Source organism: Geotrypetes seraphini, chromosome 7 (assembly GCF_902459505.1).
Source record: "Geotrypetes seraphini chromosome 7, aGeoSer1.1, whole genome shotgun sequence".
NCBI classification, from domain to species: Eukaryota; Metazoa; Chordata; class Amphibia; order Gymnophiona; family Dermophiidae; genus Geotrypetes; species Geotrypetes seraphini.
Window position 1 is genome coordinate 43,005,215 of NC_047090.1, and position 21,676 is coordinate 43,026,890.

At 41.1% G+C, this 21,676-nt stretch overlaps 1 protein-coding gene across 5 annotated transcripts in view; it reads right to left on the minus strand.

Annotated features, from left to right (window-relative positions):
* Positions 1 to 21,676, minus strand: part of LOC117364202 (sodium- and chloride-dependent GABA transporter 2-like) — a 121,582-nt gene that overhangs the window by 93,566 nt on the left and 6,340 nt on the right. For 2 of the 5 annotated variants that reach the window (XM_033953203.1, XM_033953205.1), the window contains exons 2-4: positions 15,509 to 15,688; positions 14,105 to 14,324; positions 2,120 to 2,254 (exon numbers count right to left, since the gene is read on the minus strand). In XM_033953203.1, the coding sequence (XP_033809094.1) occupies positions 2,120 to 2,254; positions 14,105 to 14,315 (346 nt within the window). In that variant the 5' untranslated portion in view covers positions 14,316 to 14,324; positions 15,509 to 15,688. Of the gene's footprint in view, positions 1 to 2,119; positions 2,255 to 14,104; positions 14,325 to 15,508; positions 15,689 to 21,271; positions 21,313 to 21,676 lie in introns of those variants that run through there. The other 3 variants (XM_033953202.1, XM_033953201.1, XM_033953204.1) reach the window with 2 other exon arrangements.

Genomic DNA, 21,676 nt, shown 5'->3' on the forward strand with positions numbered 1-21,676 from the left:
GTAAAATAATTGAGCAATTTATTCTGAATCAACTTGTGAAATTTATAGAAAATACAAACATGCTTCATCTAAGACAGGTGGGATTTCATGCAGGACATAGTACTGAAACTTTGGTCTGTTGTTTTTTTAGTAAAACATTAGAAATGTTGGATAATGGGTATTATCCTTTTGCTATCTCACTGGATTTGGACATTGCCTTTGATCTTGTGGACCATGATTTAATGGTAAAAAGGTTGGAATTTATAGAGCTGTCATCCATTGTTTTGAATTGGTTTGAATCTTTTCTGCATAATAGGACATATTTAGTAAAAGGAAAGACATCTACTTCTAAAAAATATCAGCTATCTTGAGGAGTTCCCCAAGAGTCTACATTATCTCCTATAGTATTTAACATCTTCTTAGCTCCGCTTATTTCTTTGATTTAGGAGATGGGCTTTACAGTGTATTGTTATGATGATGACATTCTATTAGTTGCTAAAATTGATCCAATTCATTTAGATTTGAATCCTCTGAAAGAAGGAACAACAGTAATTGCCCAATGGTTAGCTGTTCACCTATTCAATAGGGAGATAAATCTAGGTATTCTGTGACGAAAATTAATATATAGTATTATTTTCACAGCTTTACTTTAATATTAATAATGTTAACATCCCATAATTACTTTAAATATTATAGTGAAGTGCTCAGACCATATAACCTAAAATATAGTGATGTCACTACATTGAGGTTAACAAGGGGACCATCATCGCCTTCACCTGTCCCCTGCCCACCCTTTTTAACCAACTATACTTTCAGATAATCTCGATGTACTTATCTGAGTAGGGCGGGTAGTTGTTTGTCGTTAATCCTCAATGGTGACTATGTGCTTATAAATTTCATGTGCTTCGTTAAAATACTAGAACTTTTCATTCATTCGTCCAATCCCGTCCCCCGTCCCGTCTCAGGGCTGACCATAGATTAGCCCTGAGTATTGAGAAATGTGTATCTTGTTGGATTACAGGACATTACATACAACCAAATTTGGAAGTTGAAATTTTCAGAAAGAACATCCCATTGGTAAAAAGCTTTAGCTATCTGGGAATTTGGGTTGATTATCAGCTGACTTTTGAAAAACAAGTGTTGGATGTTATAAAAAAAAGGATTTTACACTTTAAGAGCCTTGAGGACCATAAGAGGACTATTTCAGGAGAAATATCTACATACCCTTCTTCATGCTTTAATAATCTCAAAATTGGATTATTGCAACATTGTATACTTGGGGACTTCAAATAGGAATCTGAAAAAATTGCAAATGTTACATAATACTGCAATAAAAGTTCTAGGCTTCAAGAAAAAATTTGATAGGTAACACCTCTTTATTTGCAATATTATTGACTACCCATTCGTTATAGAATCCAATTTCAAGCTCTATTTCTTGCGCATAAAGTTTTTTATTCTCTGCAGCCTGCTTATTTACATTTGTATTTGATTCTTTACTCGCCATTAAGAACTTTGAGATCTATTCAAGATAATAGAATGGTAATACCCCGTTTATAGAGCTAGATGGGATTCTACTCGAAATAAAGCGTTCTACTTTGCAGTTCCAAACTTATGGAACCATATGCCACGAGAGATTAGAGGCAAATTAAAAATCTTTCAAAATTATGTTAAAAACAGGTTTTTTTAAAGAAGCATTTAGGCAAGATTTAAATCAATCCGATATTACTCACATATTCTAAATGTTCTAGATCTTCAGTTAGCAGCCTGGTGAAATTTTAAAGTTCAATGGTATTTGTATGATTTTATTTAGGAGTGAATGCTTTTTGGTATGGTTGACGTTTGTATGGTTAGATTTATTCTGCTAAACAATGGAGTTTTTTTTGGGAGGGGGGTTTAAGAGTCAATGCTCCTTATTATGTTTGTTGTTTATATGGGCCAGATCTATACTATCTAATAATGGAGTTCTTTTTTTTATATTTATTTTTATTATATTCTGTACCGTTTGGACCAGTGAAATGAACAAGCAGTATAACAAGATTAATAAGCCATAAACCATAAGCAACTCATCCAGTTGCTCCCTCATTCAATTCCTTATGGTGCAATATAGATGGATAAAAATTTGCAGAAAGATCAAACTCACCTTCAAAGAGTGGGCAGAGCCTTCTCCAGCAGGTGACACCTCCCTGGCTGGTGTACTGTCCCAGAGCAACTTCCAAAAAGAACACCGGTATCCCACAAGAGAAGAGGAAAATTAAGTAGGGGATGAAGAAAGCTCCTGTCATGTAAAAGAATAGAGTTTAACAAAATTTACATACCTGTTCCTATCTCCATTTCCCCAATATCATCTTTATAAAGTTAGTGCAACTGGAAAAAGCTTCAGTGTTCCATTGGTTGAGAAATTTAGGAAAGGCATGGTAGTTATGTGAGAAGAACAGTTAGCAAAATTTAACTAGAAAATTTTATACGACAAAGAGAACAGATACAAAAATGAAAACTGGACAAAGTGATTTATAGAAAGAGAATAATCTATGGAGGATTTGGCACAGGGGTTTTTGTACGGGTTTGTGGTAGAAGACTTGAAAGTGTGATCAGACAATTAACAAAAGTTAGATGTATTGGGTCAACAGTCTATCTTTAGCTTTAACATACAGGAAACTCCATATCCTACAAGTCAGATAGTTTCTCCCAGCCTTAGTGAAGGCAATACCAAGAATTCCAAGAGACATTAAGAACTGTGTGTTATTTTTGAAGTGACATTTAACTGCAGAGCTGCCAAAGGGTAGAAATTTTTAAGAGGGAGATTTTCAACATGCATCGAAGCATGGCAGAGCACAGCTTCTCCCCCCTCCCCCCTCCCCCCAATCCTTCCATGAAAACCTCTTATTAACACCAGAACAATGGGGATGGATGGAAAAGAGAGATAATATCTAATTGTCTTACCATAGGCACCTCTTGTGTTAGACCAGTGTTTCTCAGTCTTTTCAAGCCAAGTCCCCCTAAGCCTAACAAATATCAACCAAGTACCCCCACCCAAGCTCCACCCCAGACCCGTCCAAACTCCACCTCCATAATAATAGTACTAATTGTAATGCAATTTCTTCCATCCATTTTTCATATACACATACAATATAATCTTAATACATAATGGTAACCACAAAATTTAAATAACACAAAGCACACTGTATGCAGAGATAATGTTAATTATCATTTATATTCAGGGTTTTTTTAAGAGGTCAAGGCAGATGACTTTAAAATATGCAATGTCACCTCAGTAGCAACTATAGAAAAATAGACAAATATAGTGTAAAATATAGACAGCAGATATAAAATTCTCAAAACTGACACATTTTGATCACTAAATTGAAAATAAAATCATTTTTCCTACCTTTGTTATCTGGTGATTTCATGAGTCTCTGGTTACACTTCCTTCTGACTGTGCATCCAATATTTCTCTTTGCCTCTTGCATGCTTCCTCTCCTCCAGACATTGCATTACATTAGAAACATAGAAGATGACAGCAGAAAAGGGCCACGGCCCAACTAGTTTGCCCACTCTAATGACCCCCCCCCCCTAATTTCTTCCTTGAAGTGATCCCACATGCTTATCCCATTTTCTCTTAAAATCCAGCACGCTGCTGGCCTCAATTACCTGCAGTGGAAGACTATTCCAATGATCAACCACCCTTTCGGTGAAGAAATACTTCCTGGTGTCACTATGAAATCTCCCACCCCTGAGTTTCAATGGATGTCCTCTTGTCGCCGTAGGTCATTTAAGAAAAAAAGATATCCTCTTCTACCTCAATGCGGCCCGTGACATATTTGAATGTCTCGATCATGTCTCCCCTCTCTCTACGTCCTCGAGTGAGTATAGCTGCAACTTACCCAGCCATTCCTCATACGGGAGATCATTGATTCCTGAGACCATCCTGGTGGCCATTCGCTGAACCGACTCAATTCTCCGCACATCTTTTTGATAATGTGGTCTCCAGAATTGTACACAATATTCTAGATGAGGTCTCACCATGGATCTGTACAACGGCATTATAACTTCGGGCTTCTGGCTGACGAAACTTCTTCGGATACAACCCATCATTTGTCTAGCCTTGGAGGAAGCTTTCTCCACTTGATTGGCAGTCTTCATGTCTTCACTAATGATCACTCCTAAGTCCTGTTCTGCTGCAGTTCTTGCTATAGATGCTACATTAATGTCTTCTATCCCGCCAATACCTTTCAGTTCTAGGCGGTTTACAACAAGAAATTAGCCTGGGCATTCCCAGGGAGATTACAAGGTTGATAGCTATAGTATGCATCGGGATCTGGGAATGGTCGATACGGTTTGATTAGATCATTTGACAAAATTCTTGAATAGTATGGTTTTCAGTTCATTCCTGAATGTTTTGTAGTTGGGCATCGTGGTCAGCGGATTTGAGAGGTGGTGGTCTATTTTTGCTGCTGTGGTGGCTAGAAGACCGTCATATATTTTTATGCTTTGCATGCCTTTGATTGTGGGGTAGGTAAAGTGTGCTTGAGTTCTCCTTAGTCTGGATGTGTTTTTCCAGATCAGGCAGTTGTTCAGATAGCTTGGTCCATTTCCATTTAGGGATTTGAATAGGGTGCAGTAGAGTTTGTGTTGTATGCATGCTTGTATTGGGAGCCAGTGTGAGTCTTGGAAAGCTGAGGTAATGTGGTCGTATTTTTTCAGCAAGTATTTTAGTCTTAGGGCTGTATTTTGGACTGTTTGTAATTGTTTTAGCATATTGACGGTGCATGACAGGTAAAGTATGTTACAGTAGTCCAGGTGCGCTTGTACTATGAGTTTTAATTGTTTGTTGTTGAAGTATTTTCAGACTTATCTTAAGACGTGCATGGTTGTGAATGCCTTCTGAACCGTTTTACTGATTTGAAGTTGCATGGTGCAGCGTTTGTCTATCATTATTCCCATCAGTTTTAGATTGGGTTGTAATGGATATGTGATGGAGTTTATTTCTAGGTTTGTTATGGTTTTGTTTCTTACTAGAAGTAAGAATTTGGTTTTGTCTTGGTTCAGTTTTAATTTGTGACACTGTTTCTAATGCAATGTGTAGTTTGTTCGTTGTGTTGGGGGTGGTTTGGTCGAAAGGCAGGAGGATGGTGATATCGTCTGTTTAGCTGTATGATGTTATACCTTGTTTGTCTAAGCATGTGCCAAGTGTGGCTATGTAAAGGTTGAAGAGTGTTGGTGATAGTGGGGAGCCTTGGGGGGGACTCCGCAAGGGTTGTTCCAGGATTTTGATTGTTCATTGTTTGCTTTTACTCTGTATCTTCTTGAGCGGAGGAATCCTTCAAACCAATTGTAGATTTTGCCTGTGATTTCTATTGTCTCCAGTGTTTGTAGTAGGATGTTATGATCTACTAGGTCGAATGTCGCTGTGACATCGAGTTGTATGAGTAGCATTTTTTTTGCCTTTGCTTAGGTGTTGTTTGGCTGTGTCTGGGAGAGAGACTAGTAGTGTTTCTTTACTGTAGTTGCCTCTGAAGCCTGATTGTGAGGGGTGAAGAATGTTGTGGGTTTCTAAGTATTTGGTGAGAAGTTTTGCTAAGAGGCCTTCCATTAGTTTGACGTATAGCGGTATTGAAGCTATAGGTCTGTAATTGGATGGGTGATCTGTTGCTCCCATTGGGTCTTTCAGAATAGGTTGTTATGATGATTTCAGCGACTTCTTGTGGAAACTGACCCTCTGTGAACATGTGTAGGAATGACACAAAGGAAACACACACACGCAGTCTTAGAGTCGGGAGGAGGCGCTGCCAGGGGCTAGCTCTGAGTCCCTTTTTATTATGCTTCTAAGCTAATGACATCATAGTAACTCCCTCATTTACACATCTCATGATTGGTGGGTACAAAGGTACATGCTTTTACATTGGTGGATACAAAGAAAGATACATGCTTATACCTCGTGATCACCCTTCCTTTACCTCGTGCTTTTGCCTCGTGATCATCCTCCAACTCAGCACTTAGACAAGGGCCTGATTAACACGTGGACAGCACCAGAGTCTTTGCACATCCTCAATGCCTGTCAGCTGATGTCCTTTCCAAATAAGGACTGCTTGATTAAGATAAGGGTTAATATGTGACAGGGGTCTTGTGACAAGAAAGGAGGGGGGAGTGCCTCAGCATTCTGTCACAAAGTGCTAACACTTTCCTTCCTTAATGAGGGGAGAGGGAATGGGAATAATTCATAATTTTTTCACAGGGACTCATAATTCTTTCACAGGGGCGGTGAAATCATTGTGCCGATCTCGCCCTGTTTCAGAATGGCAGAATGGCGTCCCTACAAGCATGTAACTAATCCACTGCATGAGGTGGGTGCAGAATCTAGTGCTGGCGGCTTTTAACAGGTATGGGGGACAGTGGTTGAGGTCGCAGGCTGCATGACTGCATTTTTTGAAGAGTTTGTCTAAGTCGTGCCATTGTGTGTCTGGGAAATCTGACCAGTTTCTGTCTGCTGCATAGGCCTCGTTTTCTTTAGATGGTATCGAGATTTCATTGAGGTGGTTTGGGGTCCCGGTGAAGGTGTTTCTGGCTGTTGATATTTTGTTACTGAAGAATTCAGCCAATTAATTGGCTGGGGGGGGGGTTTGTGGCCAGGTAGGGTTTGGTATCTGTGAGTTCCCTTTAGTAATTTGAAAAGATTTTGGTGTCTTGGATTTCTATGCCTATCTGATTGGTGTAGTATGCCTTTCTTTTTTCTTTTAGCTTTTGTATTGTTTGTTCAGTGTTCTCCAGGTTGTTTTTGTGTATTCTCGGTTGTTTTTTCTCCATTCTCTTTCAAAACAACTGCATTGTCGTTTGAGTTGCAGTAGTTTGTTGTCAAACCATTTATCTGAGCGTCTATAGATTCTGGTCTTTTTCTGCGGTTGTGTCATGTCTTCGAGGATGGATGTGCTTAGGGTGCACCAGTGGTTAATGAAGTCCTTGGGGTTTCCATCTTGTATCATGGTGTCTACTTGTTCCAGAATTTAGGTGGATCAATCTTTTTGTGTGCTTTGTATGTACCGCCTTTCTGACTCTCTGTGCCAAACCTCTCCTATAATCTCTAGATGTGTATAACTACGTATATCTCACATTTTTTTTACTGTATGTGACCTGCAGTATATGTACCATGCTGATGCAGCTTTCACTGCCAAGTTTGCCTCTTCACCTTATGTTCTTTTTTTTAATGGGATGTTACCAATGAAATTAACTTATATGGATAACAATAATTGCATATATGGAATTTTCTTACCCACTGTTTTCCCAGCCTCATTAACCTCCTTTCCAATGGACAATCTCCTCTGCAGCCTATAGTTTCTCATTATTATCACATTGAGATTTCATGATAATCATAAATCTTGACTATTATTTGATATTTAATGCCTTTCTGAATCTCTATGCCAAGTCTCTCCTACAGTTTCTTAACTTGTATTACGTTGTATATCTTCAATTTATGCTATATGTGACTTGCAGAGCATGAATCATGCTGTTGCTGCCTCCACAGCTGAGTTTTCCTTTTAACCTTATGCTCTTTATGCAGATAGATGGTTTTAATGTTAATGACCTCGTCTATGGATGGCAATACTTGCTGGTACAAAATCCTATTCCCTACTGTTCTCAGATTTTTCTATCTAGATATTGTATAATTGGATTATATTTCGTGGTTCTTTTCCATGAGATACTTACCCAATTAAACACTCTCCTGCTTCATTCTTTTGAAGTTCATAATTGCTCTCACGGTCACTTATTTTATTCATTTTCCTTACCTTTTATTTTCCAATCATTTTGGATTCACTTTCTCACATCAAAGATGTATCTTTTTTTTAATACCATTGTGCTTCCCAATGTGCTCCACCAATATAATCTACAGTTAGAGGGAATGGCTTATGTGTTCCATTCTCTGTTCTCAGCCAATGACTCCATTGCATAGTTCTCCCTATAGGTTGGAACCCATTGTGTTCCTTATACCGTTTGTTATGAGATTCACAAGTACACTACATCCTTCACTGCTCTCTCTCTGCGAATGTTGTGTTTTCATTCTGCTGATTTATACTTGGAATTTTAGCAAATTCTTATCAAGCAGCCTTTATGACTAACTCGGCTAACTCTCCCATCAATATTATTTCTTGGAATATAAATGGTCTTCAAAACCCTATTACAAAGGAAAAAAGTTCTAGTTCACCTTAAGAAATTTGCTCCTAGTATAATTATGCTACAAGAAACTCATGTGCCAGATACCTCATATCTCACCAAAACTTGTAAATGAATCAAAATCTCCATTGACTCTCCTTCTAAAGGTAGGAAAGGTGGAGTTTCTATTCTTTTCCATAAATCACTTAATGTCCAAATCATACAGCAATTTATAGACCCAGAAGGTAGATGGATACTAGCACATGTTAAAATACATAACATTGGTGTATTGTTAGTAACCATTTATGCTCTCAATTCTGATTTCCCAGATTTTTTTCTTAATCTTATCAATAAGATTCAAGAACTTGAACCCCACCCATTAATTGTTGCGGATGATTTTAATACTCCAGTAGATCACATCTTGGATAGACAATCTAAAAGTAAGTTCTCCCAACAGAGATCCACTTCTGCTTTTCACTCTATGATTCAACAACTAATCCTAACAGATCCCTGGAGACTTCAGCATCCTGACGCTTGAGAATATATCCATCATTCAATCCCTCACCATTGCTTTTCACATATAGATTATATCTTTTTCTCCCAATCCTTATTATAATTAGTAACTTTGTCAAATATCTCACCAATCCTTATCTCAGATCACGCCGCAGTCTCTCTTTCCCTTGCATGACAAGGTATGAGCTCTCCCCGATCTCCATTATGGATATTACAATCATCTCTTCTTGAAGAAGACAATGTCCCACATATTAAAAAACTTATCCAAGAATTTTTTACCATTAATAATAGCCCAAATATATCTCCTTCAACCCTTTGGGAATCCTTTAAAGCAACTCTGAGAGGTGAATTTATCTCCATGGCAGCATTTAAAACTAAATTAGATAAATCCGCTATATTGAGTCTAGAAACCTCTATTAAACTTGAAGAAGTTAACTATATTGTGTCTAATGACCCTCTTGTTTACAATAAGCTTTGTCAGTTAAAATCTGAATACAATTAAAAAAAACTTTCAAATCAAGCAGGACAAGAAATTTTCATCACTAAATCAAGATTCTATACTGAAAGTAATAGATCCAGTAAAATGCTAGCTAATTATCTTAAACGTAAAACAGAAAAATTGCATGTCACAGCTATTAAGGACAAAAATGATACAACAGTTACAGGATATCCTTAAAGTTTTCTCAGAATTCTATACTGAATTACCGTATTTTCACGCAAATAACACGCACCCGTATAAAACGCGCACACGGATATAGCGCGCAGAAATCACGATGATTTGCACAAAAACTTTGATATACCGCGCTCACGGGTATACCGCGCATGCTGCCCGACGCTCCTTTCGCCCGCCCTGACTTTCCGTGCGCTGTCCCGACTCTCCGTTCACCCCCCCTGACTTCCGTGCACTGTCCCCCCTTGAAGGTCTGTCCCCATCCTGAAAGCCTGATGCCCCCCCCCGACGTCCGATACATCCCTCCCCCCCCCCGAAGGACCGCCGACTCCCCAACAATATCGGGCCAGGAGGGAGCCCAAATCCTCCTGGCCACGGCGACCCCCTAACCCCACCCCGCACTACATTACGGGCAGGAGGGATCCCAGGCCCTCCTGCCCTCGACGCAAACCCCCCTCCCCCCCCAAGAACCTCCGACCGCCCCCCAGCCGACCCGCGATCCCCCTGGAGACCCCCACGACCCCCCCACCCCCCTTCCCCGTACCTTTGGTAGTTGGGCCAGAAGGGAGCCCAAACCCTCCTGGCCACGGCGACCCCCTAACCCCACCCCGCACTACATTACGGGCAGGAGGGATCCCAGGCCCTCCTGCCCTCGACGCAAACCCCCCTCCCCCCCAAGAACCTCCGACCGCCCCCCAGCCGACCCGCGATCCCCCTGGCGACCCCCACGACCCCCCCACCCCCCTTCCCCGTACCTTTAGTAGTTGGCCGGACAGACGGGAGCCAAACCCGCCTGTCCGGCAGGCAGCCAACGAAGGAATGAGGCCGGATTGGCCCATCCATCCTAAAGCTCCGCCTACTGGTGGGACCTAAGGCGCGTGGGCCAATCAGAATAGGCCCTGGAGCCTTAGGTCCCACCTGGGGGCGCGGCCTGAGGCACATGGTCGGGTTGGGCCCATGTGCCTCAGGCCGCGCCCCCAGGTGGGACCTAAGGCTCCAGGGCCTATTCTGATTGGCCCACGCGCCTTAGGCCCCACCAGTAGGCGGAGCTTTAGGATGGATGGGCCAATCCGGCCTCATTCCTTCGTTGGCTGCCTGCCGGACAGGCGGGTTTGGCTCCCGTCTGTCCGGCCAACTACTAAAGGTACGGGGAAGGGGGGTGGGGGGGTCGTGGGGGTCGCCAGGGGGATCGCGGGTCGGCTGGGGGGCGGTCGGAGGTTCTTGGGGGGGAGGGGGGTTTGCGTCGAGGGCAGGAGGGCCTGGGATCCCTCCTGCCCGTAATGTAGTGCGGGGTGGGGTTAGGGGGTCGCCGTGGCCAGGAGGGTTTGGGCTCCCTTCTGGCCCAACTACCAAAGGTACGGGGAAGGGGGGTGGGGGGGTCGTGGGGGTCGCCAGGGGGATCGCGGGTCGGCTGGGAGGCGGTCGGAGGTTCTTGGGGGGGAGGGGGGTTTGCGTCGAGGGCAGGAGGGCCTGGGATCCCTCCTGCCCGTAATGTAGTGCGGGGTGGGGTTAGGGGGTCGCCGTGGCCAGGAGGGTTTGGGCTCCCTTCTGGCCCGATATTGTCGGGAAGTCGGCGGTCGTTCGGGGTGGGGGTGCGAGTGGTCCTGCCGGGGGGGGGGGATGTATCGGACGTCGGGGAGTCGGCCGGGCAAGAGGGCTTGGGCTCCCTCTTGCTCCGATCGTGGATGCGGGTGTGGGTGGGAGCGCGTGCGAGCGGTCGTTCGGGGTGGGGGTGCGAGCGGTCCTGCTGGGGGGGTGAATCGGGCGTCGGGCGGGGTGGGAACTATGTTTTAAAACTTTGGTATACCGCGCTCACGCATATAGCGCGCGAGGGGTATGCGCGGTAGGTAAAAACGCGTATAACGCGCGCGTTATATGCGTGAAAATACGGTATACCAATCGGAATCGATCTCAGATAACTCCCATATTCATAATTTTCTTCACAAATCTCTCAGGGCCCAAATGGAACTCCTCTGATATTAACTTCTTAGAAAAATAAATCTCTGAAGAAGAGCTTCTCACAGCTATAAAACAAATACCTATTGGGAAATCACCTGGTCCGGATGGGATACCAATTGAGTTTTATAGACTTTTCAAATCAGAATTAATGCATTGGCTCCTAAATTTTTATCAAAATCTCTCTCCGGAAATGGTAACCTCTACCAGATTCACACATGCGATTATAACAGTTATACCTAAGCCTTATAGAGGCCCATTATTGGTGCAAAACCATTTCACTCCTTAATGTCAATCTTTGACAACATTTTCTCTAATTGCCTTAAACCCATTATTAATAAGGTAATTCATCCTAACCAAATGGGATTTATGCCAGGTAGGCTAATCTCCAATAATTCATGACTCTTCTTTCATGTCTCTCATATTGCACAATCTCTCTCGATGCCTGCTCTAGCTCTCTCACTTGATGCGGAGAAGGCATTTGATAGAGTTGAGTGGAAATATCTATTTTTAGTCCTTAAATGGTTTGGTGCCCCGCCTAGTTTTATTGAAATGATACAAATCCTTTATACTCACCCATCTGCAAGAATCATAGTAAACAACTCATCCAAGCTTAAATACTTAGGTATTGAACGTTCTCAATCCTTAGATGACACAATTGCCATTAATAGCGACAAAATTATTTCATCAGTTAAAACAATAACTCATTCTTGGCACCCATTTAACCTCTCATGGTGGGGTCAACTAGAAACGATAAAAATGATGATAGCTCCAAAAATAAATTATATTCTACTCATGATCCCTGTGTTATTCCATGTCTCCTTCTATAAAACCATAGATCGGATTCTTACTGCATTTCTCTGTAAACAAACGTAACCCAGATTGGCCTTGAAAAAATTAAAGATGAAAAGAGAACATTGAGGGGTGCTTTTTCCTGATTTTATTATCTACCATAAAACTTTCGTTAGACATCAGGGACTTCATTGGTTCACTGATCACTCTTATTACACTCCTTCATGGTACTTGCTTGAAGAAACAATATCCCAACCTATTCCCTTATACACACTATTATCAGTACCATGCTCTTATATTAAAAACCCAATCATGTTCCCCGCGTTTGTAGATTTAACCATGAAAGCCCTCTGGGGCAAAACATAGGTCTATGTTGGAGTGCCTACCCCACCCGCGTAGATGAAGATAAGTATCTATATTTAAATAAATATTTAAAATAAAGTATTTAAACTATTTAAAGCATGAAATATTGAGGCCGATGACAACTATGGGTGCCTGAACACTGTGGGGCTCATAATCGAAAGAGAAATACGTCCAAAAACCGGCCTAAGTCGGCACTTGGACGAACATTTCCCAAATACGTCCAAGTGCCGATACTAAAAACTGGTTTTGGACATATTTCTAAACGACCTAGGCCTTCATAGTGCCTTTGAATGACCAAAGCTAAATGGGGAATTTCAGGAGGAGTGTCGAGGGCGGGAGTTGGGCGGGACGTGGGCCGGCTTAGACTTAGTCATACAGCATGTATAACCGAAAGTTATACAGCCCACGATCGATGGAACTTGGACGTTGTGACTTAGACCAGTGTTCTTCAACCTTTTTATACCCCTGGACCGGCAGAAATAAAAGAACCTATTCTAAAATATTAGCTGAAATCGAGATGTCCCAACCTAGACTTCTGAATTCTGATTTGATCATCTTTTTTAAAAATCTATCTCTTAATCTACCAGGTCTCACTTATTTTACTAAAACTAATTGAGATTTCCATTACACCTTTACATAACTCCTTTATCAACCTGTACAGACATTCAACCGACTCAGTCCTCTATACAATAAACACAATTACTAACAGCAGTTCACTATTACTCCATCCTGCATTCCCCACCTATTCCACTATTATTGCCTAATACTAGCAGCCACATATTATCTATTTGAGGAATATGCATCTACAAATAGCCTCTATAGGTTTATATAATTTTCTTGAATAACCCTTTGTCTTACAGTTCCCATAAAGGCTTCAAAAATGACATGAAATCTGATCTTGATCACTTAAAACCTATTTGACCTTTGCATTCTACAGAGAAAGTTTGTTATCAAAATCAACTAAATGTTGAGCTGTTTGTAACATTATAAGAAAGGCATGTGAGGTATGAGTTAGAAAAGTTCCTCTGATGTTGCAGAAAGAACAAAAAGTTAACCATGAAAGTTTAGTTTGACTTGGGGGTAACATAGTAAATGATGGCAGATGGTCCATCCAGTCTGCCCAATTGCACATGGTCTATTAATTAATCATTTAATTTAAATGGTCCTTTTTCTTAGATATTTCTGGGCCAGAAACCCAGAGCTCTGCCTGGTAGTGTGCTTAGGTTCTATCTACTGGAGTCTCCATCAAAGCTCACTTCAGCCCATCTAAACCATTCCAGCCATCAAAGCCCTCCCCAGCCCGTCCTCAACCAAATGTCCATATACGGGACACAGACTGTGCAAGTCTTCCCAGTACTGGCCTTAGCTCCTTTAATATATACCCATTATTTTCTGATTAGAGATCCTCTGTGTTCATCCCACACTTGTTTGAACTCTGTCACCATTTTCCTCTCCACCATTTTCCTCAGGAGCACATTCCATGCATCAACCACCCTCTCTGTAAGGAAGAATTCCCTCAAATTATGCCCTCTGGTTTTACCATTTTCCTTTCTCTGGAAAAGATTTTGTTCTATGTTAATACCTTTCAAGTATTTGAACGTCTGAATCTCCCCTGCCCCTCCTTTCCTCTAGGGTATACATAGTCAGGGCATCTAGTCTCTGAAAATCCAGAGTAATAAATTCACAAACCTCCTCCATTTTTGTAGCAGAGATAAGGGAATCTCCAGACATTTCCAAGGCCAATGATTTCTCCAGCTACAGACAGCACAAACTCCAGCTTATTGTTCCATTGCCCTCGTTCCATTATCTCCAGCTTATTCACTTCCTTCCCCTCCTTTTTCGTGAGGGGATAAGCAGGGGTTGCCTTTCCATTGCTAACAGCAGGGACCTTGTTGTCCATAACATTTACCTTCAAAATATTATAAACACAATTTAAATTATTTTGTTCACATCAGTACCATAAGCATCCCTGACTCATATATTGTTGCCTAAAAAGCAAAAGTGCTGTATGTAAAATTTTGAATGAAAAGAGAAAGACATATTTCAGTACACTGCTATAAGATCTTTATGAATGCCAAATTATTTAACTTGCTTTTCTGAAACTAAAATTTGATATATTACTGATAATTTATAATAAGCACATTAGACTTTATTTCACATGTTCTCTGTTTCATATCAAGTGCACATTTAACACTTTTACTTTCAAGCTATTTTAAACGCCATTGTAGAAAGAACCTGCAGCTCAGAATATGGACAAATAAGTTGGTATGTCACATATGGAAGTCTATTTCTCATGTACTTTAGAACAAGATCTACCAACACAGATCCTGTTCTAAAATACCTGAACATCCATTCCAAATGATAAGTGGCTTCTTATACATTCAGGTACAATAAGTATTTTTATGTCCCTAATAATCACAAGGGGCTGACCCCTTGGTTCTGAGCCCATTACATTAACAACTAGGCTACTCCTCAATTCTGCATGGAGATCTGTTAAGAGATTAATTTAAAAACAGATTTTAGTACCATGAATGTCCATAGTTCCTGAAGGTATCATAGATCCCAGTATCCCTTGCTAGTTTCACATTCAGGGGAGAGGGAGGGGAACAGCAACCGCTGGGGTATTAAGGCGGTAATTTACCTTAACCCATCCAGTGGTCAGCTGATCAGCCAGAGCACCTTTCTATAAATTGGATGTGCCAAGTATCAAGTCGAAATAACAACATCCATATTTTGGCCCCTCCCTTGTCATGCACAAAAAAACCCCACCCAGAACATGCCCTTTTGCAGTTTTACACGTCTATACCCTGGCTTTATAAAATCGAGATTTGAACATCTATGTAATATGGATATTTAAATGCCATTTTTTTTATATGTCCAAAACATGAACAAAGCTTCTAAAATAAAGGCCTATGTGTTCTAAAAGCATCCACTCAACTAAGGATGGCATACCAACCATTATTTATAAGATTGATTCTCATCTTATGCTCAGGATTCCCCTCCTCCCCAAATAATATACAAAAGATATGTTTGCATATGTATTCCCCACAGGCTAGCCATAAAGAATATACAACAGAAATTCTTGCAAATTACCGGTAATGGAAAAAGTTTAGGCAGATATATGCATTTTCCTTGTTGCTACTCTGAAAACCCAGTAGTATTGGTGGATCCTCAAGACTGGATGAAGACCACAGTTCTATAACATCACCATCTGAGGATTTCAGCCTTCTGGCTACGATCCAAGCCTATATTGTTTTGGTTGAGTCTAAGAACCTGTAAAATATACTTGATTTTAGTTTTATACTGCTTAGTTCTGACTTTTAGTTTTTAGGGGTATAGTAAATATCAAACAAATAAATAAATATGTGCCTTTCCAAAAACATTTATGTGCCAATATTGACCTGTTGATATTTTACACTTATGATTCTCAAATAGATTCTCCTGCTGCATGTAAGTGGCACAGAAATGCTCATTTTACCTTGTATTACAGAACAGACTCTACATCGGCAAGTCCTGTTGAGACATCCCAACCTAGATATTTCAATTCCAATTCACATATCTTTCTAAAATCTACTTCATGACTACAGACTTTGGGGACAACAATCTAAGGCCGATCCTAGTTTTCCATTAGAATAATGACCAGAGATTAGAGTCTGGAAGAAGTGGCAAGTAGTCTGGGTAATTTCTTTTCTCTGCTGTCTAGATTCTATGTAGTACAGGCAGTCCCCAAGTTATGAATATCCGACTTATGTCAGACTCATACTTACAAATTTATTTATTTTATTTATTTATTCATTCAATTTTCTATACCATTCTCCCAGGGGAGCTCAGAACGGTTTACATGCATTTATTCAGGTACTCAAGTCCCGGCGGGCTCCCAATCTATCTAATGTACCTGGGGCAATGGGGGGATTAAGTGACTTGTCCAGGGTCACAAAGAGCAGCGTGGGTTTGAACCCACAACCTCAGGGTGCGGAGGCTGTAGCTTTAACCACTGCGCCACACTCTCCTGTTCACTGTCCTGCATCTCCGTTCCTCATGGAATTTGAACCCACAACCTCAGGATGCTGAGGCTGTAGCTCTAATCACTAGACCTCTCTTGTCTTGGAACCATTATTTTCACCCAGGTATTGATATTTAGGTTTTAATTAATAAACCCCACTTTAAAAATAAGTTAAATAGATGTTTATTGAATAAACACCAAAAGACGATATTTCCTCTAAATAAGAAGTGATTTTGTTTTGATAATAGGTGGGCTCTTTTTCATATTACTAACAATATTCCTCTGATGGGACCTGTCTGACAGAGTGGTCTCCACTTGATGTAGATCCAGAATAACAGCTACTATACTAAAAATAGTCTACCTACATCCAGGAACTCATAAGAATAAAATGACATAAGTGTTGCCATACTGGGACAGACTGAAGGTCCATCAAGCCCAGTATCCTGTTTCCAATAGTAGCCAATCCAGATCACAAGTACCTGGCAAGATTCCAAGGATATCCTAGAAACAACCAGTGTATTTTCTTAAGTCCATCTTAATAAACGCTTATGGACTTTTCTTTTAGAGCACTGTTCTTCAACCGCCGATCCGTCAGAAATTTCTGCCGGTCCGCGCAGGGCTGGCGAGATCATGGGGAGCCTTTGACAATGGCTTTCTCCCCTCCCAGCAGCTCTCCTTACTTACCAACGCAGCGATTCACTAAGGCAGCCTTGGGACTTTTGCTGAGTCGCGGCCGCCTCTGATAATGCAACTTCCTCTTTCCTCAGAGGCGGCGCAACCAATCAAAGGACCCAAGGCTGCCTTAGTGAATCACTGTGCTGGCAAGTAAGGAGAGCTGCTGGGAGGGGAGAAAGCCACTATTAGAGGCTGGGAAGTTGCTGGACAAGGGAAAAAAAGGGACAGCTGCTACTGGACCTGGAGGGAAGGATAAGGAGAGATGCTGCTGGGAGGGGAGGAGGGAAAGGGAAGGGAAGAGAGTTACTGCTGGACAGGAGGAGGAGGGAAGGGAGAAGGAAAAAAGGAAGGAAACAGCTGGCAGGGAGATTAGAGGAGGGGAAGGGGAGAGACAGGTATGAGAAAGTAGAGAGATTGATAATGGGAAGGGATCAGCAGAGAAATAAACTGAGAGGGACAACGTTGCTAGAGCTCGTGTAGGAAAGATAAAAATGAAGAGAGCAGTGAAGCTGGAATGAATCATGTAAAAAGGAGAGAGGGGGCACAGGCTGGATAGAAAGGAGAAAGGGGCATAGAAAGAAGACAGATACCATATGGAAGGGGGAGAGGGCAGACAGAAGATGAAAGGGGCAGATGCTGGATTGAAGAGACAGAGAGGGCAGATGTTGGAAGGAAGAGAGTGAAAAGAAGATGAAAGCAGAAACCAGAGACGACAAAAGGTAGAAAAAAATAATTTTATTTCTATTTTGTGATTAGAATATATCAGATTTGAAATATATATTCTGCTAGAGCTGGTGTTAGACATAACTGGGGACTGCAAAGCCCAGGCAGTGCTTCTTTAGCTTCCAGCTGGCTTAGGGCTGTCTCTGACCAGGGGGCAGTTGCCCTAGTTGCACTCCCCTAATACTATTCCTGTCATGTGTGACTGCGATATTCTGTTAGCATGATATTTCTGTGTAGCATTCTGTAATAATTTGGCCTATTCAGTTTTCTTGATATATGTGAATGGGAGGGGAAACAGGGGTTTTGTTGATCCTTGCTCTGTATTATTCGTATTTATAAAATGACAATTGTACAGAATATTGTTTCTTTTTATACTTTAATAAAATACATTCAATATAAAATCATAACTGAGGCTTGTGCGGATGGGATTTGATGATTTGCAGGGACCGAGCTTGCGGAGACGGGGCTGAAACGGGGTTTTTAAATTTCAGTCCTAGTAGTTTGCTGGTCCACAAAATAATTATTTTATTTCTGCTGGTCCATAGGTGTAAAAAGGTTGAAGAACACTGTTTTAGAGGACTCTTTCATGAGAGGCATATACATGACAGAGGAAGAAGAGAGAAAAACATGGAAAGGAGGGAAATACAGATATATTTTGCTCTGATATAGGAGACTAGACAATACTGCACAAAATACATAACTTAAAATATTTAAATTACAAGTAAGGACATCTCACTAAGAGCTTCTTTTATGACACTGCACTAGTTAGTGCCACATGGCAAAAGCCCCAAAGTTCTTTAAATCCCTATGGCCTTTTAGTGCATTTACCACAGCACCATGCTATTGGGCTAGATAAGAGAGGCCCTAAATTTACAAAATACTGTATATGAAAATACTCTATTTTAAAACAACAACATACAGAACAATAAAATGCAAACACATCTAAGCAAAATCCAACAGACTGACAACATACAATTTTAACTTGCAAAAAGAACACCTATTGCAAGGAACAGAAAGGATTGCCCCTTAAAGATATAGGTTGATGGTGATACTCTGTTGGCTTGTACAAATTTGTTTGCATTTTATTGATCTATAGGTAACTTTTTGCTATAATGAATATTTGAATTTTGGGAGAAATTTAGGGCCCTTTTTACAAAGCTGCGGCAGCAATTTCTAAGTGGCAAATGAGACACAGCCCATTCAATTCCTATGAGCTTCATCACATTTGCCATGCCAAGATTCACTAACACAGCTTTGTGCAAGGGACCCTTAATGAGAAGTTCTGCTTATGTGTAATTTGGATTTTATAAATAGTGCCTAAGTTAGGTCACCAAATCGCCTCCACCTAACTATACAGCTGTTCAATTGATTTTTTGTTTAAAAAAGAATGACAATCGTGCCAAACGAACCTGATTGAATTTTTTGATTGGGTAACCAGAGAGCTGGATCGAGGACATATGCTAGATGTAATTTACTTGGATTTCAGCAAAGCCTTTGATACAGTTCCTCATAGGAGGCTGTTGAACAAACTTGAAGGGCTGAAGTTAGGACCCAAAGTGGTGAACTGGGTCAGAAACTGGCTGTCGGACAGACGCCAGAGGGTGGTGGTTAATGGAAGTCGCTCGAAGGAAGGAAAGATGACTAGTGGAGTCCCTCAGGGTTCGGTGCTGGGGCCAATCCTGTTCAATATGTATGTAAGTGACATTGCTGAAGGGTTAGAAGGAAAAGTGTGCCTTTTTGCAGATGATACCAAGATTTGTAACAGAGTAGACACCGAAGAGGGAGTGGAGAATATGAAAAAGGATCTGCAAAAGTTAGAGGAATGGTCTAATGCCTGGCAACTAAAATTCAATGCAAAGAAATGCAGAGTAATGCATTTAGGGATTAATAATAGGAAGGAACCGTATATGCTGGGAGGAGAGAAGCTGATATGCACGGACGGGGAGAGGGACCTTGGGGTGATAGTGTCTGAAGATCTAAAGGCGAAAAAACAGTGTGACAAGGCAGTGGCTGCTGCCAGAAGGATTCTGGGCTGTATAAAGAGAGGCGTAGTCAGTAGAAGGAAGAAGGTGTTGATGCCCCTGTACAGGTCATTGGTGAGGCCCCACTTGGAGTATTGTGTTCAGTTTTGGAGACCGTATCTGGCAAAAGACGTAAGAAGACTTGAGGCGGTCCAGAGGAGGGTGACGAAAATGATAGGAGGCTTGTGCCAGAAGACGTATGAGGAGAGACTGGAAGCCCTGAATATGTATACCCTAGCGGAAAGGAAAGACAGGGGAGATATGATTCAGACGTTCAAATACTTAAAGGGTATTAACGTAGAACAAAATCTTTTCCTGAGAAAGGAAAATGGTAAAACCAGAGGACATAATTTGAGGTTGAGGGGTGGTAGATTCAGGGGCAATGTTAGGAAATTCTATTTTATGGAGAGGGTGGTGGATGCCTGGAATGTGCTCCCGAGAGAGGTGGTGGAGAGTAAAACTGTGACTGAGTTCAAAGAAGCGTGGGATGAACACAGAAGATTTAGAATCAGAAAATAATATTAAATATTGAACTAAGGCCAGTTACTGGGCAGACTTGCACGGTCTGTGTCTGTGTATGGCCGTTTGGTGGAGGATGGGCAGGGGAGGGCTTCAATGGCTGGGGAGGGTGTAGATGGGCTGGAGTAAGTCTTAACAGAGATTTCGGCAGTTGGAACCCAAGCATAGTACCGGGTAAAGCTTTGGATTCTTGCCCAGAAATAGCTAAGAAGAAAAAAAAAAAAAAAATTTAAATTGAATCAGGTTGGGCAGACTAGATGGACCATTCGGGTCTTTATCTGCCGTCATCTACTATGTTACTATGTTACTATGACAATATTAGTCTATATTATCGTTTACTTCATTGGCTGCCTTTGGAGGCAAGAGTATTATTCAGATTTTCCTGTATCTGCTTTAAACTGATATCGGGATTGTCTCCAGCTTACCTTTTTCCTTATTTTGTGTTGCGTAGACCATCAAGAGAAACTAGAAACTTCTACTTATTTGCTTATCCAAAAATTAATGGGTGTAGCTATAAGACCTTCTTAGATAGGACCCTAGCAACAATCTTGGTTAGGTAAATGTATTCAGCAAGCTAAGTTATCCTATTGCTGTTTTCAGAAATTAATTAAGACCACTTTGTTCGATAAGTTTATTACTTAGTGAGTTTTATTATTGAAATTCTATTTTATAAATATTTGTATTTTTTACTGTATTATTGTATTTCGCTGATTGTCCAGCTCTTTTAAGGGCTCCTTTTAATAATAATAATAATAATAACAATAACAGTTTATATACCGCAGGACCCTGAAGTTCTATGCGGTTTACAATGATTACATGGTATTACAGATCGAGTGGAATAAACAAAGTTCAGAGTTAGTGAATAACAGTTCTAAAGATCATTTGTTGAGGACTAAGGTTCTATAGATCAGTTACCTAAGTACTTCAGGAACAGATGAGTTTTTAGGCGTTTCCTGAATTCCCTATAAGTAGTAGGCACAAGCAGTTGTTCCAGGTCTTTACCCCATAATGCTGCTTGATGTGAGAGAAGATGTTGGTGATGACTTTTAAATTTACAACCTCTAACTGGTGGAGAAACAAAGTTCGGATGTGAGGTTCTCTTGAATCTGTTGGTTGTGAAGGAGAAAAGGTCTGTTATATATTTAGGGGCTAAGCCGTAAAGTACCTTGAAGCAAAAACAACCAAACTTGAATTTCACACGTACCTCCATCGGCAGCCAGTGCAGAAGTCGGTAGGAAGGTATCACATGATCAAACTTCTTCAGTCCACAAAGTAACCTAACCGCTGCATTTTGTACCAGTTGCAATCACCGCATGTTCT